The sequence below is a fragment of the Morus notabilis genome, unplaced genomic scaffold (assembly GCF_000414095.1).
Source record: "Morus notabilis unplaced genomic scaffold, ASM41409v2 Scaffold76, whole genome shotgun sequence".
NCBI classification, from domain to species: Eukaryota; Viridiplantae; Streptophyta; class Magnoliopsida; order Rosales; family Moraceae; genus Morus; species Morus notabilis.
In genome coordinates this window covers 100,444-112,163 of record NW_010360995.1, presented here as the reverse complement: position 1 = coordinate 112,163, position 11,720 = coordinate 100,444, and the positions used below count along the sequence as shown (strand labels likewise).

The 11,720-nt window shown below is 35.5% G+C and overlaps 1 protein-coding gene across 1 annotated transcript; it reads left to right on the top strand.

Moving 5' to 3' along the window:
- The first annotated feature begins 5,289 nt into the window (after window positions 1-5,289).
- Window positions 5,290-8,927, top strand: LOC112091519 (G-type lectin S-receptor-like serine/threonine-protein kinase At4g27290). The gene is made up of 7 exons (XM_024165411.1): window positions 5,290-6,616; window positions 6,847-6,960; window positions 7,408-7,562; window positions 7,676-7,886; window positions 7,996-8,233; window positions 8,358-8,508; window positions 8,613-8,927. Exons 1-7 carry the CDS (start codon window positions 5,290-5,292, stop codon window positions 8,925-8,927), a joined length of 2,511 nt encoding a protein of 836 aa, XP_024021179.1.
- The last annotated feature ends 2,793 nt before the right edge of the window (window positions 8,928-11,720 follow it).

Here is an 11,720-nt window from a genome sequence, read left to right as displayed (position 1 = left end):
CGTGATATCTCCGCCATCCAACCTCCGATTGAGATGATTTCAGTCCCTAGGGACTCAGTGCAGCGAGACGAAGAAAACCCATCCATTTTCACAGCTTGATGCTGGCCGGAGCGCCGCCTTCCGTGGTAGCCAAAATTGTCGCCGCCACCACCATCATTTCTCTCTCTCCAGGCCATCGTGGATGTCACCGCCCCCACCAATGGACTCAAAAACTGATGCCCAGTACATCCCGACCAGCAGCCAGTGTCGCCGTCGCAGTTTGGTCAGAAAACGGAGCCACTGCCGTCGTCCGTGGAGGGAAGAGGTGGTTCCGATGATCTAACCGTTGGATCATAGTGAATTTGGTGTCACAACACTAAGAAGGAAGTGGGTAAGAAAACCCCTCAACCAATTTTAAGAACTGATGACCAGAATACTGAGATTTGGGTCGCCAGATTTTACCGACGTTGCCGGTCCCAATAGGTACTGTTACAGGCCAAATGGTGTGAAATTGACCACACCAATGGACTCAGAAGGGTCAAGTTAGGGGGGGTAGGACCCAAGTCCGCTGCGAAAAAACTCTCCGGGAGCCTCCGCCACCGCCGCCGCCGCCATATTCCGGCGAGGTGTCGTTCCTCAGGCTATCGACATCCGTTTGATGATCCGAGACCATATGTCAACTCGTTTCGACATACTGAATGAAATGGTGACGTCCGTTCAACCAAATTCAATTTTTATAAGAATGGTCTGGTACTGGTTGCACGCGGATCGAGGTGGTTCAAACTAAACAAGTGAAGATTAGAATCGAGTGTTTAACGCTACGATGTTCCTCAAGGATCATTCATAGTGCTTGCAGCTTTTCCCAAAATTAGTGTTGAGGAATACGCAGGAGGACACAACAAGCGAGATACTATCAGAACCGCTTAGCTCGGAATCCAGGCAAGTACAAACCTTGCTTACAGTTTAATTAAGATAGTCATATAAAGCGTATGATTTTCACGAAATACGTTAATTATGAGATTCGTGAATTAGGTTTATGTTTATGTTAAACGTCGTATATAGTTTTCCAATAAAACTTAACGGTTTTCAAATAAGCATGTAAGCCAAAATCGTAAAGAAACGATACGCTAGACCCTTAATTTTATGACGGTAAATATGGACCTCAACAGTATTATGAGGCCGTCAAGTGAGGTAAAGTAAAGTTTATTAAAAGTGTATTATGGAAGATAATTTAATTAATTATTAAAACTAATTAATTAAATTATCTAAGACTTAGAATATGGTTAAGGAAGTTAATTAATTACTAAGATTAATTAACTAACTTATGTAGACTTAGTATATGAATAAGAGGGTTAATTAATTACCAAAATTAGTTAACTAAATTATTAGACTTATTATAAGGATAAGATAATTAATGAATTATCAATTTTGCACAAATTTGTAATGGCAATTAAGGAAACTATGATTTTGAGGATTTAATAAATTAATCCTTATAGTAAATTATCCTTCAGTAAAGGAAAGGAATACATGCCTTAAGTAAAGGGCTAGATTTCCTTCATAAGCTGCTAAAATAGTATAGCAAACGACAGATAATCTCACACTCTCAATGGGTGTTCATTTTCAGAAGTAAGTAAGAGAATAGGCTGTTTCGCAAAAAGTGGATTCCAGCTCTGTAAATCAGGTAAGTAGGAATCTCGCCTACAGTATGAATAGATTTTAAAGAAAAAGTTACACATGTTATATATGCATGTTTATACTTTAAGTATTGTATGTGATGCTATGTCATGCTGCATACACATAAGCAGCGCACATGAATTATATGTGTTTGAGTTAATTTAATGTTATGTATACTATGCTAGATCATACTGCATACACTTAAGTAGTGCACATGAAGTATATGTGTTTGAGTACATTCCATGTTATAATATTCTCTGCTATGTCATATTGCATACACCTTAATAAGTCAAGAGGAACTTATAAGAATAATATCAGTTCAGTGCCGTACCAGCCTCCACAAGGGAGGTAACTGAAGCTCCACAAGGGAGAAAAAGAAAATAACAATAATGTCCTCCGACTCAAGGGAGGCATTCAAGTTATAATCACGGTGTCGTGGGGGACCTTGCAAACCCTCATGTTCCGATGATTGCGCGCAAGTGGTACGCGAGCACTCGGGCCCATCAGTAAGAAAGATAAGATAAGATAATAAGACTATGATAAGACATCATAATTAAGCACAATCAGCTCATGCATATTTATTCATGTGTACTTACAGTTATTTTGCGAGATATAGTTCCTACTTGCTGAGCGAAAGCTCAATCAGATATGTTCATGCTGTAGGTAAGAACCCTATCAACAATTTTTGAAGGGCAATGGTGAGCGGCGGACAAATGGTGGAGATGGGAATGGATACCGCTCACGCAGTTATCTTCCGCAGTAAGTTTAAGAAAAATCATGTATATGTCTATATGATTCAAAGGTTTCAAGCATGTATGTTTAAAAAGTATACGTACATATGTATGTTAAGAAAACCGAGGTTGTAGCTAACAACCCTAGTTTTGAGTATTTAATTTTTAGAACGTTGCTACAGTGCATCCAACAAATAAATGAATTTTAAACATGACGATTTAAATGATTCATTTGAAAAGGACTTTAAGATGTACTTGAATTTAAGATTTCTCACGAAATCCATTTTAAAGTCAAATGAGATGGCTCGATTGAATTGGCTAGTTTTATAAAGACTTTTAAAGGGTATTTGAAACAAGAGTTCAAATGCTACTCCGTTTGAAGGATATTTCTAGAAGATTTTATCTTAACTAAAATTAAGAAAAGCTTTAAGAAATTTAGTGATTCATTCTTTCGAAATTATTGTTATGAACTATGAAAGTATTTCTTCTTATATATAAAAAAAAAATGTTCCGCAAATTTTAAGAAACCCCAATAAGTACGAGTTAAAATTTAAGCTACGGTGACGGCCTCCCAGGAGGGTCGTCACAAGCCATGGCCGATTCGCGAGGAACAAAGCCAAAACCTGCAAATTTTGGGTTCGATTTCGACATATTCTCAAGGGAAATGTATAGATCTAGTTTCAAATCAACAAATGGGGTCCAAAGAATAAAAAACCCCTAATTTTCATCAAGGTTTCACCAAATCCCATTCGAAAACAAAATTTAAACCAAAAATCACCAAACTCGACTAAAACGAGTTCCACAAAGCTAAATCTGAAAATCTAAAGTAAGTTTCAAAGAGTTTTACCTCAATCCAAGCTTTGATGTTGAAAATCTCTTAAAAATCTCTGTTTTTCTTCAAATCCGGTTCAAGAATGTTCTTGAGAGAGAGGGAAAACTTGAAAGAAAGAGAGAGGAAGAGGTGGGCGAGAGAGAGAGAGAGAGAGAGCTCGGTGAGGGAGAGAGAATAAGAGAGAGTGTGAGTGCGTGAGAGGGTTACGGGAGAGGAGGGAAAAGAAAAGAAAGAAAGAAAAGAAAGGAAGAAAAGGAAAATAAGATGAGGAAAAGAAAATAACAGGGAAAGACAAATAAAAGTAAAGAGGGGTGAAACTGTAAATACTAAAAATAAATTTAAAAGCTCATGATTAATTAAGAAAATAAATTTAAGCACACTAATAAACCACAATTATCATAATTAAACAAGTTTAATTCTGGAGGGCGTTACAATAGCAGGGAAATGGAACCACCTTCTTTGTCCATTACTTTTCCAATGCTTTAAGTAAATATGTTTGGTGTGCAGAATTAGAAAGGACTGGTTAAGATTAATTTTAAATATTATGTTTGGTGAATAATTTAAAGGAATTATTGGATAAACTTTTGTCCAATTCATTCTCAAATCCCTTCAGGAGGGGATGTTGCTATGCTCTGCTGAGGCGTGGGATAACTTTTAACTAGACCACATTTTAAAAAAATTAGGAACCTGTTTGTAATTTTTTTATAAACTTTAGGACCTAATTCTAATTTTTAAAAAAATTAGGGGTCAAAATGTAATTTTTATTTGAATAAAATATTTTTTAAAAAAGTTTACTTTTGCCTCTCAAGTTTAAAAAAAATTACAATTTGATACTAAATTTTAATTTTTTTTAATAAAGACTCCCTTATCTTAATAACACAGCACCAAACATGGGAATGGATTAAGCTACAGTTTAATCGCATCTTTTTCTATACATTTCAATCCATTGCCCTAAAACTATCCTATCCAATGTTGTGTGCACGACGGAGCCTTATAAGTAAATACCACAAGTATATAAATCATATATGTATGTATGTGTGTGTGTATAAATATATATATATATAACTCTTCCATATATATAGATATCTTATATATATTTTTCAAGGAGCATGGGAATATTACAATATTATTACACTAATCGACAACATCATTGTTGTCCTGATTGTTACTATTTTGCAAGAATTTCTAACTATTTAAAATAAGTAGGAGCAAAATATGCCAGGAAACCAATTTATCATTTTATTAACACAAAATGATGTAACACAAGATTTTGAATAATACATTTCTTACATTCAAGAAAAAGAATAATATATTTCTTCCCGGTTGGAACTGCATTATTGTTGTTACATATCTTTCGAAGGAAAGAGTCAGAGTGAGAAAATTGCAACTTGCAAGCGGTTGGTTAAAAAACTATGATATCATCATCATATATATCTAAACGCAATTACCAGAAACATATCTAAATGTATACATTGACCACAGCTCACTACAAGAAAATAGCTTTTTTGTGACAAAAAAATCGGTCGCCCGATATATTAAATTTGGTCGCCAAAGCTTTCTCCAACCAAAGATAATTCAAAATTTATTCATGTAGATTTTATGCAATATAACTCTTCCCATTTTTCACTTCTAATTGAGACTATGACGGAACTAGTTAGAAAATGTCAGCTTTCCAGCACTTACTCTTCATCAGCAATCAGCTAATCAGCTAATATTTTAAGAAGTCAAAGTTCAAAGATAGAATTTTGTAATTTAATACACAATACTAGAACGTCAGTTAGAAAAGCCAAAAGTCATATAATAATAGTAGATGTAATCACATCATAAAAGCGACTAATAAATTTGTATCTCACAAAGCACCAGTCAAGAATAAAATTCTAAGTTTGAACTATTCAAAGTTTCTAATGGAATAATGCTTGAATAGTTTATGGCATACCGGTTCTTGATTAAGTTGACCTGGCATTTAAGTAAACTAAAGCGAAACTTCGTGATAATTTCCTTCTAAAGTCTACACAAAATCTTGCCAAAATATGCTGGACAAGCAGTTAAGGAATTATCAAGAACAAGAGATCAATGGAAAAGTTTTCTTTTTTGTTTCATTTTGCTCTTTTCTTATTTCTCCTCTGCGGAGTATCTTTCGCATTGGACAGCATAAATCCATCCCAGTCCATCAGTGATGGAAGAACCTTGGTTTCTAAAGAAGGAATTTTTGAGTTTGGTTTCTTCACTCCAGGCAATTCCACCAATCATTACTTGGGAATTTGGTACAAGAAAATCCCAGTTCAAACAGTTGTTTGGGTCGCAAACAGATGCAACCCGATCAATGATTCTTCTGGCATGTTGACCATAAACAGCGCAGGCAATCTTGTGCTCTCAAATAGGAATACGAGTACTGTGGTTTGGTCTACGAGTTTATCGACACAACCCCAGAAACCAATATTAGAGCTTCTAGATTCCGGGAATCTTGTTGTGAGAGATGAGGAAGATAAAAACTCGGAGACCTATTTGTGGCAGAGCTTTGATTATCCTTGTGATACGTTGTTATCGGGGATGAAGCTGGGATGGGACTTAAAGAAGGGTCTTAATTGGCAGTTATCAGCATGGAGGAATTGGGATGATCCCTGTCCTGCAAATTTCACTTACGGGGTTGACCTTGAAGCAAAACTTCATACCTGCCCTCAAATAGTAATAAGGAAGGCGAATGCCAAGTTTTATCGAACTGGTCCATGGAATGGTCTTACTTTCAGTGGCGCGCCAGAATTAAAGCCTAATCAAGTCTTCGATTATGGTTTTATTTTCAATGATGATGAGGTATATTATACGTACAAGCTTAAGGATAATTCGGTTATCTCAATCTTAGTTCTGAACCAAACGTCTAGCCTGCGTTACCGCCTTACATGGGTGGATAGTGAGCAAAAATGGAATACTTACTCTTCTGCGCCTAGAGATAATTGCGATTTCTACGGCAAATGTGGAGCTAATGGAAATTGTGTCATCTCCGGTAATCCAATCTGCCAATGTCTTGATGGATTCAGGCCCAAGTCTCAAGAAAAATGGAATTTAACAGACTGGTCTGACGGATGTGAACGGATTAATCCACTAAGCTGCTTGGAGAAAGATAAAGATGAGTTTGCTAAATTTACTGGCTTGAAATTGCCAGATACAACATATTTTTGGGTGAACAAAAGTATGAATCTAAAGGAATGCAAGGCCAAATGTTTGAGCAACTGTTCTTGTACCGCTTATACAAACTCTGATGTGAGAGGACAAGGCAGTGGTTGTGCCATGTGGTTTGGTGATCTGATAGATATTAGGTATTTTCAATCTGATGGGCAAGAGTTATTTGTTCGCGTGTCACGCTCAGAGTTAGGTAAGGGCTTAATTTTTACACAAATTAATGGTTACTTACATCTATTAAATACTATATTATTGTCGTTAATATCGTTATTACTACTACTTTTTTTTTAATTAATTATCATCATTGTGATCATATTTTGATTCCGGACATAGTATGCTGTAATTTATATATGCTACAGTTCGATGTTTTGCATATTCTTTTCATATCTTCAGGTTACAATTTGATTTTAATTTTTTTTTCTGTGTCAAAATTAAATAATTACTAATGGAAAGGGAGAGCTGATAAGGCAAGAGTGGTAATAGTTACAGTCGTAGCTGTCCTTGGAGGTGTTTCTGGCATGCTCTTATTGGGTTATTTCATTTTCAGAAGGAGGAGACTTTTGGAAGGTAATAATGTATTATTAACTAGAGTAGATATAACATGATTGCAGTACTACATCACAATAGCATTCTTTATTGTCATGTTTGTAGTGTTGATATATAGTAAAATTATTATTTTTTAATGGATTACAAATTTTGTGGACCCAAAACAAAGGTTCTTATAATTTAATCTAGACGAAATCTGTTTTTCTACTGTCATGAAGCTTAAAAAATAGTCTAGAGGGAACCTATGACCTAGTCTTAAACTACTTTGAATTCTTCCAGAGTATAGTACTTGTATGAATATAAGACAATTTTTAGCCCGCCTCTTAAAAGCTTAAAATATTGAAATGAATTGGATAATTAACATGGTATCAAAGCAAGTGGTTCCGTATTTTCCTCGTCTCGTTTCCTATATGTAATGAGTCTCATCTTTCCATGCAGATCAAGATGAGGAAAATGCGGGTCAAACAGAAACAGTAAGTCAGAATTCAGATGAAGCTGAAGATGAAGTTGAAGATAAAGACTTGGAGCTTCCTTTATATAACCTGTCTGATATGGCGGCCGCGACTAAAAATTTTTCAGATGACAATAAGATTGGAGAAGGTGGTTTTGGACCCGTATACAAAGTAAGCTTCTGACATTCAAGTCTACGAACAACAGGGGAAATATGAAATTATCTAAATTAATTAGGAGAAGACCAATTGCAATCCTGCTGTTAATGTGTGAGAAATAATTTCAGGGTATGTTAAAAGATGGACAAGAAATCGCTGTGAAAAGGCTTTCATTCAAATCTGACCAAGGAGCAAATGAGTTCAAAACTGAAGTGAAGCTAATTTCCAAGCTTCAGCATCGAAATTTAGTAAGGCTTCTCGGTTGCTGCATTGAAGGAAAAGAGAAAATGCTGGTTTATGAATATTTGCCGAACCGATCTCTAGACTATTTCATTTTTGGTTAGTGCAAGAATCAACTAGACGGATTTGATTTTGGCGTTCTTATATATATATATTGTTAATTGTTTTTATCTGCTTTGCGTGCTTAACTTCAGAAACAAATTGACAGATCAAAAGCATGGAAAATTGTTAGAATGGAGGAAACGTTTCAACATTATAGTTGGTATCGCCCGGGGCCTTCTCTATCTTCACCAGGATTCAAGGCTCAGAATAATACACAGAGATCTTAAAGCGAGTAATATTTTACTTAACGGTGAGATGAATCCGAAAATTTCCGACTTTGGCTTGGCCAGAATATTTGGCGGAGATCAGATGGAAGATCAGACAAAAAGAGTGATAGGAACATAGTGAGTACTATTATTCTTGCATGCACCTAATTTATATGATTCTTCTTCTATACAAAAGAAGAAAAAAAAAAAATATATATATATATATATATTGCACTTGAGAGTAACTAAGGATGTTTTGTAGTGGCTATATAGCACCAGAATACGCTGTCGGCGGCCTATTCTCAACAAAGTCAGATGTATTCAGTTTTGGTGTCCTGGTGTTGGAGATTGTAAGTGGGAGAAAAAGTAGTAGCTTTCATCTCAAAAACCATGGTGGTACCCTCGTTGGATATGTAAGTATTGAAAAGATACGGTATTGGCCATTCGAACTGATATGTCTATGTACTTTCCAATCTAATGACTGCTGACACTTTGGATTGTGACACTTAATTCATAGGCATGGAATTTGCTGAAAGAAGGCAGTTCATTTGAATTGGTTGATGGGTACCTAAGGGCTACTTCACACCTCAATCGAAAGGAAGTTTTGCGTTGCATTCATATCGGTCTCTTATGCGTCCAACAAAGTCCTGCGGATAGACCCGATATGTCATCTGTCATTCTGATGTTGGGTAGTGCGGCTGAAATGCCTCAGCCTGAACAACCTGGATATTTCATGAAGATGGATTCACCGAGCAGATATGATCACTTACCTGCGATGCCCGAATCATCTTCCACAAACGAGATAACCATATCACAGCTCGAGCCTCGATAAGGCTTAATTACATCATAACAAATGTACTTCGAGCAATTCAAGCAAGCATCAAATTAGCTTATACATTTTCAGACCATGTTATGGCCGTGTTATATAGCTACTATTGCGCAAGTTATTGTTGGAAATTATGCGGAATCATGGCACGCGGTGGACCTTTGCAATATTTACTGAAAGACAAAAATTTTCTTGACATTAACATCTTTATCATCTATCCAATTTCTCTTAAGTCTATTAAATCTTGTCTCAATGCCTCTTTAATACATCGAACAAAACGTCAGTGCTTCATTGACAATATAAGCCTCGACAATCCGGTGTTGCACGATTCCTAACATATTTTTTTTAATGAACCAAGAAATCATTTGTAAGGATACATCCACCTTAAATGAACAGGTCCTCCTCGAACGGCTTCATCTGACAAGTGCATTACTAAATAAACCATAATATCAAAAAAGGTTGGAGGAAAAATGTAACACCTCGAGAAATTAAACGAGATTAATTAAAATAATTAAGATTTATTAGTGTGCCTAATCTGGTTTAGTTAATTAATTATTGTTTATTAAATGTTTCTAATGTGAAAATTTAAATACTTCCAAGCAATTTAAATGTTTGCAATATTTACATGTTCACCTCAGAAGTGTGTGTAGACATATTTTTTGGACTATTACCTTAAATATTTTGACACCAGCCGTTTTCCTTTTTTCCTTTTTCTTTTTCTTTCTTCTTTTCTTTCTTTCCTTTTCTTTTTCCCATGCAGCTCTCTCTCCCTCTCTCTTTCATTGTCGTTTCCCTCACTCTCTCTCTCTCTCTCTCATTTTTCTCTCACGCTCTCTCTCTCTCTCCCCTCTAATTTTGTCACCAAATCAACCGGATTTCGAACCAAAGAAGAATTTCAAGGAGTTTTCAACGTCACGAGAATGATTTGAAGTAAGATTTCTAAAAAACTTCTCTCGAATTTTGAATTTTTCGGTTAGAAAACCTATTTTTAGTTCGAAATGGATTTTGATGGATTTTGAGTAAAATCACGGTGAAAATTGAGGAAAATTAGTTCTTTGGTCTTCATTTAGTAACTAGAACCTGGATTTGGCAGTTCCTCCTTGAAATAATTTAGATTTGAACTCGAAATTTATAACACCCCGAAGAATTAAATGAGATTAATTAAGGTAATTGAGATTTATTAGTGTGCCTAATCTGGATTAATTGATTAATTATTGATTATTAAATGTTTCTCACATGTAAATTTAAATATTTCCAAGAAATTTAAATATTTTCAGTAATTACATTTTTACCCCAGAAGAATGTGTAGACACATTCTTTTGACTGTTATTTTTAAAAATTTGGGACACCTCTTTTTCTTTTCTTTTCTTTTTCCTTTTTCTTTTTTCTTCTTTTCTTTTTGTTCCTTTTCTTCCCTTCCTTCCCGTGGCTGCCAGCCCAGCCCTATCTCTCTCTCTCTCTCTTTCTTTCTTTCTTTCTTTTTCTTTTCTCTCTCTCTCCTCTGGTTTCTCTCACGCCAGCCATCTCTATCTCTCTTTCTCTCCATTTTTCTTCCACGCCGGCCACTTCCTCCGGGATCTCTCTCCCGCTGGTTGTCTCTCTCTCCCTTGCTCTCACTCTCTGGGTTTCTCTTTCTCCCTCTCTCTCTCTCAGCTTGCTGCTGAGACGAAAAAAAAACAGAGAAAACGGGAGAAACGGAGGGAGCACGGCTCCATCAACTAGTTTGAGGTAAAACCCCTTGAAACCCACTCATTTGAATTTTTAAACGTGAAAAAGTTTAATTTTGGTTGGATTTGAATAATTTTGAGTTAGGGTTTGGATTTGAACAATTGTTGTTAGAATTGATTAAAATTTAGGGGGTTTCAGTTATTGGACTTGTTTAGTTGATTGAAAACTAATTTTGATGGATTTTGGAGAATTTATTTTGAAATTGAACTTAATTTGCAGGTTTGGCATTTTTCCTAATTATGCCGGCATGCTGCCAAAATTTCTTTAGGAAGTTTTTTTAAGCTGAAATTAAATAGGAAACCAAACCCATGAATTGGATTTCAATCTTTAAAGAACCCCCAAACTGATTATAAAATCATTTGTAAAACTTGGATTTGAGTTAAGGCACACTAATAGGAAATCAAAATGATATAATTGAGATTGACATTGCTTTAGGAATGAGAATTGGATGCTAAAGTGTTGTTTTGTATCAGTACTAACTGAGAACTCGGATTAAGAGGCTTTAAGGAAGCGAAAGCCGGAATAGAGCAACACTAGTCACAGGTTTGATATTTGTGAGGTAGGATTCTTTACCATTTTCTTTGTGAGCCTGATTTTCAAAACAGTTTTGGCCTTGCAAATGTTTTAAAGAAAGGGTATGTTTGCAAAAGAAAAACATTTCAAAAACCATGGCTTGTTGTAGTTCATAGGATTAAATGAACGATTTTATAAAGTTTAATGAATGATTTCTTAAGATAAGAGATCTTGTGAATTGGTAAATCGGCTGATGGCCTAGACAGGATGTGGAGAGTGCATCCTTGAGGGCAGAACCCGAAACCCGGCCCGGGGGTGATAAGGCTTGTGCAGGTGGTTGTGTAAGTAATTTATCATAGTATAAATTACTTACTGATGCCTATAATACTGTTATTTTTAGTTATATTTCCTTTGAGAAAAAGGTTGTGAGGTTCCGGCTGTTGTGCTGGAACTTAATGTCTTATTTATTTACTATTCATTTATTTAATTACTCGCTTATCCATTTATTTAATTGTTTATAAAGTTATTTCAAATTATATCCTACTGGGCCTTTCGCTC

What these genes read in the sequence shown, in the direction of transcription:
- LOC112091519 (XM_024165411.1), top strand. Translation starts at nt 5,290, where the DNA reads ATGGAAAAGTTTTCTTTTTTGTTTCATTTTGCTCTTTTCTTATTTCTC. An exon ending in GTTTTGGACCCGTATACAAA is followed by an intron (nt 7,563 to 7,675) that starts GTAAGCTTCTGA and finishes AAATAATTTCAG; the next exon opens with GGTATGTTAAAAGATGGACA. An exon ending in AAAAGAGTGATAGGAACATA is followed by an intron (nt 8,234 to 8,357) that starts GTGAGTACTATT and finishes GATGTTTTGTAG; the next exon opens with TGGCTATATAGCACCAGAAT.